At 38.2% G+C, this 13,326-nt stretch overlaps 1 protein-coding gene across 4 annotated transcripts in view; it reads right to left on the bottom strand.

Moving 5' to 3' along the window:
- Positions 1–13,326, bottom strand: part of rap1gds1 (RAP1, GTP-GDP dissociation stimulator 1) — an 89,902-nt gene that overhangs the window by 22,875 nt on the left and 53,701 nt on the right. For all 4 annotated transcript variants that reach the window (XM_067994495.1, XM_067994496.1, XM_067994500.1 and 1 more), the window contains 4 exons: positions 10,713–10,841; positions 9,811–9,936; positions 4,845–4,988; positions 3,129–3,260 (listed from right to left, as the gene is read on the bottom strand). In XM_067994495.1, coding sequence (XP_067850596.1) covers positions 3,129–3,260; positions 4,845–4,988; positions 9,811–9,936; positions 10,713–10,841 — 531 coding nt within the window. The remainder of the gene's footprint in view (positions 1–3,128; positions 3,261–4,844; positions 4,989–9,810; positions 9,937–10,712; positions 10,842–13,326) is intronic.

The raw sequence follows: 13,326 nt of genomic DNA, 5'->3' as shown, positions 1-13,326 counted from the left end.
TTACAAGTGACATCTCACACCAACTGCTGGATGTGACACCATTAGCAAGTGGCTGCTGGTCAATGTCACAGAACCTACTTCCAAGCGGAAAATAAAATGGGCCACAGAACACACAACTGATAAAAAGGTATTTCATTGACTGTGTGGGTCTTGGTTATAATAGTTTTCAATTAACACTGAAGTTTAAAAAAACGACAGTGATGTGATCCACATCAGAAAGACTTTTGGAACTACCACTTCGATTACCATGGTTCACTACTTTCAGGTCATCGCCCATATTGGACTAATGAAAAGCACCACCTCAAAGATCAGCACTGAGATAGAGAATATTATTACTTTATATTTACCTCAGAAGTCAGATATTATTGGACGGAATTAACCAAAAGGCTTAGGAAGAATGTTTTCCGATTGGTTGGACACTCTGCCCACAGAAAATAATTACGATCTCTGCTGCAGTGATTTCCTGTCCCTGGTGATAAAAGCTATTGACTATTTTTAATTTCTTACAGCCAGTTGAAAATGTAATGCTGTTGGTAAAAGGGAAGATGAGATGGCCCATGTCAATTTTTAATAAAAAAGGTTTTACGATATCCTGGGATTAATGTGAATTCAAAATACCACAGTGATGTGCTGCTGAGAACATGTTCGTTGTGAGGGAATTTTTTCCCTAACTGCACAGTGCAGTATTAAGAACTTGAAAACAATCTCATCAATAACTCCCATTCGTATAGTACCTTTAATGTAGAAAACATTCCACATGCTTCGGGGAGGGGGTGGAGGAAGGGGAGGAGAGAAAGAAGAAAAAAAAAATAAAAGGAATCAAGCAACGGTCAATGTATCTTGGTGCAAGAGTTAGGGAGAAGGTGACTGAAAACTTGGTTGAAAAAAGGATTTTGAGAAGGTTCTTTAGAAGAAGTGAAGAGAGGGGTTTATGAAAAGAATTCAAGAGATCAGGGCTGAGGCAGCTGATGGCTGTGCCACCGACAGAGTAATGTACAAAAGACCAGAGTTGGATGGCCAAAAGATGCTTGGCCAGATGTTAGATTGGAGCAGGTTGCAGAGAGGATGGGGTGAAACCATGGAGGGAACAAGACAAGGACAAAAATTTTAAATTCAATGCAGTGGGGGAACACTGAGCCACTGTAGGCCAGCAAGGATGGGAGTGATGGGTGAGTGGGATTTACTTCAGGACAGGATATGAGCATTTCAGCATTTCCTCAAACAGTCCAATCAAAAAGCAAAAATATTGCAGATTGCATATATGCAGTCATAAAAACTTGGACTGCAAGTTTGCACAAGTGCATAACTGCTCAGCAAAGCACAAGAACGTAAATGGTACGTTTGTTTGTGTAACACTATCTGCCAGTGGAAATGAGTTACACATCAAAAATTTTAACTTGTCCAAAATTTAAATTTTTTTTCTACTACAGGCAGGGGAGTGGGACTAATGGGATTGCTCTTTCAAAGAGCTGGCACAGACATGATGGGCCAAATAGCCACTTTCTGTGCTGTACGATTCTATGACCAGCATGCTGCTAGAGAAAAGAAACTGCAACAAGGACAGATGTCTCTCAAAATTGAACCTAGTCCTAAGAGACAACAGATTTCTCAACTTAAAGCACATTCTACCTACCATAGTTTAGCAAGTGGTTGTTAACCCTGCAGTTAATTTCGGCAGCACTTATTGTGCTACAAACATGGAAGTCTGATTTAATTAGTAGCAACTCTTATCGTACTGCTCCAGTCAACATTGTGGAGGAGAGGACCGATGGGAGTTACATTTCTTTGACGTTAGAAAGGGTAGACTAAGGCATTCAGTGGGTTAACCTCACCAAGTTCATTGGTCTGAGTTGGCTTGGACTATATTGACTATTTTGGAGCAAGAGTAGGTTTTTGTGGCAGCATGACAAACAAGCTACAATACTGCATTATAGCACACATGTGCACCTGTTGCTGACAGTGACAAGTAATATTAGTTTCTTGAAGAATCTCACTCTTCCACTAGCTTTTCTGACATGTTTTGCCTTTTGCTTGCTGCAGTATAGATCAGCAGCAATATTAGGTCAAGGAACTGAACATAAACTAATTGAAGAGTTTGCAGCCCTTAATGAAGAGAGTTGGGTGAGTAACATCACAGTTCATCTTCATCAAGTTATTGTTCTCGGCACTTAAGGCAAGACGCCATCTGTCTGCCGACTGTAATTCAGTGAATATGTGTCTGCAGTTGCTATTCTACTTTCATAAGGAGAGTTAACCATTATGTAAAGAGTACTGAACGTCACAGAAATGTAATCCATGACACTTCAGTCTATTTTTATTCACCACCATCTATACAATAGGATTTTGCTTCTCGCCTGTTATCTAATATGCAAAGATTTTATCAAATTATACACCTTTTCCTATTTGCATAATCAAATTTCAATTTTCCAGTTTGTTTTAAACTTTCTATTTTGTGACTTCTTTTAAATGGAGCTATTTTGTTAAGATAGGTTGCAGCATGGTAAAACTATTGCCTAGGAACAGTTTTAAACAAGTCCCGCCTGCAATCCAAGCAATGATCAATCGCCTTAGGCCAAGTGCACAGTGTAATATGCAGACAATATTGCTTGCTTTTCATGGCAAGATTGGAGGTTGCCCCAGGATATGTCTGATAATACAATAATGGTAATCGTCAGCTTGACTCAATGGTAGCACTTTCACCTCAGAGTCAGAAGGTCATAGGTTCACATCCCACTCCAGGATTTGAGCACATAACCTAAACTGGATGTACAGGATCACATGCTATGATTCAAAGAACAGGGGAGTTCTCCTGGTGTCCTGCCTACATTTATCCCTCAGCCAATACCATCAAAAAAATCAGATTAACTGGTCATTTATCTCACTGCTATTTGTGGGGAACATGCTGTGTGTAAATTGGCTACATAATAGTGACTACACATCAAAAGTAGCTCTGGCTGTAAAGAGCTTTGGGGTCATGGTGACATGAAAGGCGATATAGAAAAGCAATTTATTTTCCTTTGGAGGTAGAAACAAATATTTTGTTGAAAGCTACAGTTTATTAATAAAGTTGAATACTGAAAGTTGGAAAATCACTGAAGGTTCAATACCAATTTCAATAGGAAACTCACCATTTCGTGCAAAGTTTGCAATGGCCAGTGCTCCAGCAAGTTGCAGCTGATAGTTATTTAACGGAAGCCATGAGAGCACTTTTTGAAAGACACTGCCTTTACCCGCATCAAACAGCTTCTGCATAGATTCATCTGCAAGACAGGAAAAACCGCTACGTAAGAAAGTGTAACTTTCATATATTACCAATCTATCCTCTGGTATAATTCTGGCATGATGTTACTCCTCTGTCCCCAAAAAATATTTTTTGGGGACAGAGAGAAAAAAAAAAGCCAGTGCAAGTTCTTTCTTTTTTCTTTATTACTGTTTGGAATATAGGAACACACGGTGGCCATTCAGTCCCTCGAGCCTGTTCTGCCATTCAATTAGATCATGACCACCTTGGTTTCGTAACCCTTAACACCATTGCCTAACAAAAATCTATCAATCTCAGTTCTGACATTTTCAACTGACCCCCAGCCTCAACAGATTTTTGGGGAGAGTGTTCCAGATTTCCACTACCCTTTGTGTGAAGTGCTTCCTGGCATCACCCGATTGCTAAAGATGTGCCAGAATGGCCAGAAGTTATTGTCCTTCAGCTTTTCTTACTTTATAATTTGAAAGCTTCTGTCCTTTGCCAAGTGATTCCAAACAGTGGCATAGCTGGTAGATAACACGCTGTGCAGGGAATCATGGGCACCAAGCTATATTCCCCCACTCTGCATTGCAGAACCATGGAGTTCCAACATGCTGCCACCACACTAGCCCCCACAAAACAGACTCCTTAGGAGTACACAAATAATGCTCAGGGTCACTTTAAAAAGGACCCTATCCATGACAGTAATTCAATAATAATTTATCTTGAAAGATGTTTTAATATTTATGGATTCTTCCACTTTTCTATTTGCATAGGTATTAGTGCAATTTGGACATCTCAATATTTATGTAAGCTATAATTCTTCCTATCCTCGCCATTGTATCCTGGCTACAACTTCTGTTGAAGTACATCGATACTGCATTTACTGATTAAAAAGTGTTCAGTTTTTTCAAAAGGCAGTGCTGAAAAAAAAACTGGATAAACCAAACACGTGGGCAGCAAATGTACAGACAAGGGTAGTAATTTCCTAGCCATTATTCCACTGATTCAGCCTTTTAGTTTTGTTCACACATCAGTTAAAAGTTAACACATTATTTCAATTTTCAGTTTCAAAAGTTGAATTACAAAAATGACCAGATCATTACTCGTCCAGCATTGTTTTTGCAGCAACACTGCTTGAAAACAGACTAGTGATTGGAAACGAGTGCATTTTAACTAGATTTAAATGCTGGCTCAGTGTATTTTGACATTTTGTGCTGTAAGCAGATAAATCCCACCTTGTATCAAATTATAGATCGTGGAAATATCAATATATTTCACCAGCAAATGATCCACTTCACATCCCAGGGTTTTAATATTTGCCAGTACTTTGTATATTGGCCTTTTCATGAAATAATTGAAGTCAAATTACATGCTGTACAAATAGTCCGGGTCAACTCCCAAAAAAGTATTTCCCCAACCAAACAAATGGTCTAATTTTTTTTTCAATAGGCTCTTCAGTTTATGAGAGGGGTGAAACAAGACCTTCTGCCCTCACCCAAAAAGGCACTGAAATCAAGGTTATTTAACAGGAGTAGCTTACTAGGTATTAAACTGTGCAATGACTGCAATTGTTTGTAATAAACTGATGAATCAAACTCACCACCCAAAAGCAGCAACACCATGAGATCAGAAGCTGTTTTAAGCTCAGAGATATCATCTTCTTTATCACTGTCCACAGTCTCTTGGACAAGCTCCAGCAGACAGTCTACTAACCCTGCATCAACCAGCTGTAGCTTGATGACATCTGAAACATAAAGCAGAGAAACACATGTTAGTTTATAGTGTGGATAGCAGTGATTTCAAATCTGATGTTAGTTTCTAGACCCTCTTCATTCTTGGGCCACAAAACCATCTTCAGCTAAAGGGTACTTGTCATGGCTTGTTTCTAAATATAGAACAGAACACTGCTGGTTAATAACTAAGTACAAACTTCGCCTCAAAACTGAGGATAGTAACCGGCTACCTTTAAAATTCAGTCACAGCATCAAAGCAAGTGTTAGCGCCAATTGAAAACGCTAACCCACTACCAGTAATTTCTGCCTCTCCAAAATCAGGATTCAAAATTTTTTTTTCCCCACTTACTAGGGCAATACCACCCACTGCCACCGCAGCCTTAACAATGGACATGAGGTCTTATTGCAAATTCCCAGGAGAACCACTAAGTGTCTCAGCACCTGCAAGAGAGGAAAATGAATAGCTGAACGTTTTTATTTGACAGAGGTTTAGAAAGAGGAGGACAGAAGAGATTAAAGTTGCAATAACTAAGAAGACATGAGAACTTTGTTTCAATCAAATGGCTATTCTGAAACTGACAGATCACTGAAAATCGCTTCCATTTCACACACACATATATTTAAATTTTCCAATGCATGCCTCGAATCTCCAAGAGTGGAAAATATGTGCCAAAAGATTAATGTAGTTTGATATTGTATCTACCATCTTTAGGAGCCCCTGGTAGAGTCAATGACATGTACCAGAATATCAGTGAAAAGGAAGCAATTAAAAAAAATGATCTTCACCCAGGTTTCAGCAACAGTAATTCAACTGAGATGAAGTTCTAGCTGTATCTTCTTACATTATTGCAACTTTAATCTCTCATCGGCCTTAGTTTCCATTTAAAACACCCATCACACAAATTCCTTCAGCCATTTACTTTCTACTTTTCTAGATGATTTGACACTAAGCATTTCTACTGAAAATTGGTGACAAGACATATGGAGCCACGTTTGGTGATAGCTGAGGGCAGCCTCCTAAGCCATGTACGTAAAGTTTTTTTTAAAAATTGGATTGATTTAAATATTTCTTACCATTAAAATTCCCTTTAATGTTAGATAATGTGCCACATTTGAATTTACCGTTTCCAAAAACAATGATGAGTCAGATTTATTACAACTGCTCTGGAGTCAGCATGGGTCAGTTCATAAGATAATGATGGATGAGGTACGTCATTTAGCCCATCCAATATAATCTATCCAGAAAGACTCAAGTCTCCCCACTGCAGCATTCAATTGTTTCTTAAATGCTAGTGTTTTCAACTCCAGTACTCCACCTGGAAGTCTATGAATTTCCTGATATTGGTCCTAAATTTACCTTTTGCTAGTTTGAACCCAAGTCTCTTTATCCTATCATCACAATTTAAAAGTTATATTCTTTTCGATTCTATTAAAATATACCTCTATAAAGGTCACTTCTCAAATATATCCTTTCTAGGCTGAAAAGCCCCAATTTCTCCAGTCTTATCCTCATAACTCACACCTTTGACACTAGTGATCAGCTTTGTGGCGCTTCTGTGCTGCCTCCAGCCTTTGAATGACTCCCTTATGCTTCGGCAACCAAAACCAGATGCAGTTTTCAAGGTGATTTATATCAAAGTGATTGATTTTATTTTCGTTATCTCCATTTGGGGAGAGCATCTTGCTCAAGTCTTCCCTAGTCAATACTTGGAAGAAGTAATTATTCATAGTCAGTTTCTAGTCTCTGCATCTTTTATGGTTTTAAGCTGTTATCTGACTGCCCTCTTGCTGTCTCAAGGTTATAATTTCAAGCCCTAATCCAGGACTTGGCACTGCAGTGCCGCATTTTCTAAAATGTTGCTTTTCGGATGCAACATTAAATTAAGACCACTTCTACCTGTTTCAGTGGTTCAGCAGGGAGTTCTCCTGGTATCCTGGCCAATATTCCTTCTTCAAATCACCACTACCATCATAAAACATTAACTGATCATTCAACTCATTACTCTTTGCAGGATCTTGATATGTGCAAAATATCTGCTGCATTTACCCCTATAACAGTAATTGCAGAAGGCCATTCATTCCATGTGAAGCATATGGCATGATTCGGAGAGATGTGATCAGGTGCTACAAGTGACTTCTTTTTCTGGTGATGCAAAAATGGAGCTTTGTGGGGTCAGGTTTGTATGTAAAAACTTGGGACCAAGTAAAATTTTGTCAGTCATGCTTTTATTTTTAAACTGTACGCTGCATAGAAGCTGTAAATATATCCCCTAATTTTTATTAGCAAAACAGCAAGTCCCGCACATACAAAACTTGGATGGCATTATTGCTATGCTAATATAAATGCCATATTAACAATTATATTAAATTAGACTTTAATGTACTTTTGCCCAATAACCAAAAAACTGTCAGCCTACAACTCTGATTAACTATAGATTTTTTTAAAATTCCAAATCAGCAAATTAGGATGAGCAGCTACACTGGACACATTTTGGAAATCGGCTCCAACCAATCAAGTGCTGATGGATTTCTTGTTCATTCAGAGACTTGGATGAAATTGCACATTAAATTCTCTTTTAGAGAAGTTGTCAGTCGTTTAGTGAAGTCGTCAGCACATCTGTCAACTTTAATACAGATTAAGAGTATCTTTGGTACAAGGATCTGCAAAAATGAACAAATTTCTTCCCTTTTTTCAGATTTGCATTAGTAAGTTAATTACGGAGCATGAGTACTATAAAGATTTGCATTTATTATAGCACTTTGGTATGTCTTAAACATTTCAAAGCACTTCACTTACTATGAATTGTATGACTTAGGTAGGCAAAGAGGGCAGCCATTTTATACACAGCAAACTCCCAGAAACAGCGATCATAACAATGACCACTTAATTTTTTTGGTGGCATAGCATACTGCAATTGCTGCTCACTGTGCAATCTCTACAGTGGAGAGACTAAACACAGATTAAGTGAAAGCTTTGCTGCGCATCTCCGTTCAGTTTGCAAGTGTTGCTCTGATTTCCCTGTAGTTCGCCACAACCTGCCCTCAAACACCCACTCTGACCTTTCCATCTTTGATCTTTGAGGCTGTTCCAATGAAGCTCAAAGTAAGCTTCAGGAACTGTATCACTTCTTTCTGCTGGGCAGTGATTTACCCTCTGGTCTGAACACTGAATTTAGTAACTTCAGACCTTATCCATATCCTCCATTTTCTCCACAGCAGTGATGTGGGGAGGGTTTGTTGGTGGCTGAAGGGCAGGGGGAAGACAAATTGACATAGGGGTGGAAACCCTTTGTCAGAGCAAAGAGTTGGCAGGGGTGCAAGCCGGTATTGTCTGCCTGTTTTCATTTCTTTTTGCAAATGACTGATCTACTGATTCATTTGCATTGTTTTAATTTCAGATCTGGAAAAATTTGTAGATTGTGTTTTTCTCTGGTCCGTTTGTGCGGAGCTCTCCTGTCTCCCTTCACCCATCCGCACAGTCCCCTGTCCTTTTTATATCTCTGCGTCATCTCATTAATGATTTGTATGCAATCTAATAGCCTTCTATTAAGCAGTTTGCAGGTCAATTAACGCATAAACTTCCACTCTGTGATTGGTGCATCTTAATTCTCTCCCCATTTCTCTCTTACTAAAATGCTTGTTTATTTTTCAGGCTTCAGTTCCAATGAAAGGTGCACACCTGAGATGTCATAACCTACCCTTTCTCTTTACATATACTGAATGACCCGGCTGTGCATTCCAATTTTTTTCTGTTAATTTCTATTCTTGGCAGTGCTGGTTGAGGAAGAAAATTGGAGAGGAGCAAGATCTGTGTGTTCTCACCAAATTGAGCCATGGGACCTTTAACATCCAGTTGAACCCCTGATCAGGCAGACGAGGCAGAAGGACTGACATGACAAAGCTACTTGTGACTCCTGCAATAAACCAGTTCAGTTAGCATGGGTATCTTCCATTTTATTTGTTTAATGATTTTCATTCAAGTATAAGTTGCTTTATTCAGCTATTTCCCCAAAAACCTTCTTTCCAGTGTGGCCCTGGTAGTTTATTAATTACATAGGGAATTGCGTCCTGACCGCGATAAAGACATATTAACACTGTCCACCAGTTAAGTTGAAAAGTTTGGTAGAGAAGGTCTAAGGAGTTGGATGAGCTGGAAGAGGTGATCACAGAGGCCAGAAATACTTGAAACTACAGAATCACCAAATCCTAGATCTTGAAAGTGACGCTTAGAAGCCAATGACCTGGAATGTCACATTTGTATTTGAGGATATTCCTCAAAGTGAATAAATGCTGCACATAAACCAGTTCAACAAAACAGCAAAAACATACTGGGAGACTGCAATTTTTAAATCAATGAGAGAAACTTTCAAACAAACTATATAAAAAAAACAAGTGCACATCATCCACAATTAAGCCAACCTCTGTACAGGCAAATGATACAGTAGTTTGATTAACAGTACTTTTACATTGTGGCTTAGTACAGACTTGGTCTCAAAAGAGCTACAGTAGAATGAGCCCTCTGCATAGGTTTCCTAATTTTACATTTGAAGTTTACTGCTGGCCAATCGCTTCCATGGAACAGGCTGTTCTGATAGCAGACTTGGTGACCCATAAGTGAGTCTCCACTGTTTCAGGAACAACTTGGTCATGAGACTTACACTGGGAAGTGCCTTAGACAGCAAGGGCCAATATGTTGGAATTACAGCACCACAGTATTATAAGTGTCTTTAATTACAAAAAGGTGGTTGTTAAATAATTTGCATATGAATTAATATTTATTCTATTAAAAAATGTACCAAAAATAATGGTCTCATGAATTGAAAGAATACTCACCATGTTCTGCCAATGGAGCCAAGACTTCAAAAATCATCTCTTTCTTCTCGTGTTCAGTTTGCTTTTTGAATAGTTTTACAAGTTCATCCGCAACCTTAGTTGATGCAAACTGCTCTTTGCTGGACTCTATTAAATTAAAATGTACAGACATAATGTAAAAAAATGGTAATGAAAAGGGACAAAGAAAAATGTATTAAAGAGTATCAGGCCATCCTAGAATATGGTGTTTTAATTTTGCTAGTCATGTAGTGCTGATCACTTTTTTACCCTGGTCTAATAATGAAAAGTAAACATGGTAAAAGTCCTATAAATTTCATGAATACAAAACATTTTTGAAAATTATATATTTTAGCAATTTATCTCCAATTATGCATCTAAACCACAGTTCAAGAGCAGAACTACTCTGCAACTGATGCACTGATAGTAATAGACTATAGATATATGACTGCACTTTAAAATATTTAATAAAAAAAGGCCTGTCTAAATGTTTTTACAAGTCTGCAGTCCTCCCTAAATTTCCCCTAAAATGATTACATAGAATTTTACAACACAGAAACAGGCCATTTGGCCCAAGTCTATGACGATGTTTCTGCTCGAGTCTCCTCCCACCTCACTTCATCTAACCCTATCTGCATATCCTTCTATTCCTTTCTCCCTCATGTACTTATCTAGCTTCCCCTTAAATGCATCTATGCTATTCGTCTCAACCACTCCATGTGGTAGCGAGTTCCACATTCTCACCACTGAGTAAATTATTTATTAGTGAATGGAATTGAAATTATGCAAATTGCAGAAAAGGGCATTTTGGAAGATCCAAAAGATATCAGAGGCCACTTTGCTGCAAAACACAAGTTTTCAGCAGTCATAAACCCACTGAATCTCCAAGATGTATCCTAGCTTACCTATCTCTGCTAGGTTACCAAATGCAACCAAGCACATTTCTGTCAGCGCTATATGCTGGGAATGTATGCCCAACAACTGAACCAAAGTGGGAATGACCCCCATATTTATCAGCTGGGCCTGCAGGGTATCTGTAAAACAAAAAAAAGTTAATAAAAAATTAAAATTTAGTTCTTAAAGGCCAAAAGCACCCTCAACACAAGATCTATCCCTTGACATAATATACAATCAACAGGAAAGAAACAAGGTTGCAAAACACACAATGCCTGAAAGCAGAGCACTGCAAAGAGAGAGATTGTGTTGTTTGGAATGATTAAAGACTTGATGAATCCAAGCAATAAAATCATGCTGGATTTGTCAGTCCTAATGTGCTGGTATATCAGCAGACAGGGGACTATATGTCGAAGGGTTTGTAAATGTATGTACACAGCCAAAACAGATGATGCAACCTCTAAGGTGTTAGACCCAGCATCTAATTGTAGGAAAAGCTGGTTTATTCAAGGTGAAGATAAATCTACAAGAGAATGATAAACACTGCATTCCATTTCTCCCATTTGCTCAGTGTTATTTTCTGAGGGAGCTATCAACATTTGAGGGCCAATTTTTAAAAGATTTTTGAAGTACTACTTACCATTTTTAAAAATCTCAATAAGCCTACTGCAACAACTTTTCATTCTTAATAGGGAGCTTGTGTTCCTTTTCATGAAACAGGTAGCGTGCAACAAAATTTAATATTTTCAAATCTCAACATCCCATGCTTTATAGGAAGTTGCAAATGGCAACTGAATTGAAAAGCTGCATATTTTCAAATTTCTCTGAATTCAAAAATCCACTTATCTACTTCAACTCTGTTGTTCCAGAGTGCAATCTGTCAAACTCCTCCCTTCCTCCCATTTCAATCATTTTAAATTTCACAAACCTATAAAATTACAACCTGCTTCAATAACCCAGTGCATAAAGGCACCACCCAGTAGAGTTCTAAACTACGCAGACCAGAAGGTTGCAGGTTCAATTTCCCAATTTGAGTGTTAGCTGGGCCAAAGTCAAGGCACTACAACTAGTCTTAGTGCTCCTGTGGTTGGGTTGGTGGTTTGGCAGGGGGGGGGGGGGGGGGGGGGGGAGAAATCAGAATAATTCCCACCTCTAGTCGCTATCCATTGACCACCTACTGGAAATTTATGTGGATGTCAGTGAAAACGGGGTTGGGCTTAGCTCTGATGCCCTCAGTAGTCTACTGAAACTCATGGTCAAGTCTCACACAAAAATGACCACTTGGATAAGATGTCAATCAGTGCATGTGAAATTGTACCCTAAGAGTCAGCACCTTCAGGAGAAAAGTACATAGGGTACAATTTCCTGATCTTGTTCTAAGCCCTGTTGCAGCACGCCTGTAGCACTTATTATTGCACTAGTGGACTTGGTAACAAACTGTGGAAAATATATTTAAAAAAAATTAAACCTTTTACATCTTAATTAGAAAATGCAACAACATAACACTATTAAACTGGTTACACGAGTGGGTATGCCATATTTTTACGACTTGTAAATCTGGATGTGTAATTTGGTATGTCTGTTATTTTGCCAACTAACTGCCACTTAGGCAAGACTAATTTTGGTACAAGTCACTTCACATTAGGTGAAGAATACTGCAACAGGCATGTACAATGGTTAAACAAATACATATTAGAAATCTTACATTTTCTCACTCAGTATTTATATCCACAAGTGCTGGCACCTATTTACACTGTAGTTTGTTTAATCTCACATGTATGCAATCAGATTTTATGCTATAACATCCACAGTAAAGTAACAATATCTGTATTCCGGTGTTCACCATTACTAACAGGCAGCACTAGGTGTCAACTGCCTTACATAACATCACAACACAGAACAGTGCAAAAGGATGCTTGACAGGTGAACATGAGTTTCAAGCCAGTCACCCTTTATACTTACACAAACTCAGTATGAATGTGTCCTCATGCCAAAGTCAATGCACATATAAAGGTTTCTTTGACAGTAGCAGTGACAATATGATACCATTTACCCTGGTCACTTCACATTCCACTTTCACAGTGACCTAACATGACAGGCAGTTTTCAGGACTCAATTAAAAAACAAGGATTTTGGTCATTTGTAAAGATGGTCTCCAAACTATTAATGCGACTTTAACAGGCTAAATGCAAGCCTCTTATTCATTTAGTTATATATCCACTGTTTTTGTGAAGTGCTATTTTCAAATGTTACTGATCAGAGAATCACAGAATAAATCCCTCGGAGTAAATAAGTACAGAGGAAACACAGCCAGCTATGTATTTGAATGATAGAAATGCTACCTTAATTTGTTAGATGCTAAGGTTTCCTACAAACATGCAAACTTACAAACCTAACAGCAAACTATAGTACTTATTTGTAAATCTTACATCATTATGTAAAAACAGCTTTTTAAAATAGTGAAGTCAGTTAATGAATTCTGAAATGGGCATCAAATTTTTATTAACTGACTTAAGGTGTTGAAAATAGACTGCAACATTAGCAACAAGTGAATTAATATATTTGCAAGGAATTTCTCGTGTTTTAACTAAGATTCAAGCATTTGTTAAGAGTGAACAGAGGAAT

Source organism: Heptranchias perlo, chromosome 1 (assembly GCF_035084215.1).
Source record: "Heptranchias perlo isolate sHepPer1 chromosome 1, sHepPer1.hap1, whole genome shotgun sequence".
Taxonomy (NCBI): Eukaryota; Metazoa; Chordata; class Chondrichthyes; order Hexanchiformes; family Hexanchidae; genus Heptranchias; species Heptranchias perlo.
This window is presented reverse-complemented; position numbering and strand designations above follow the sequence as displayed.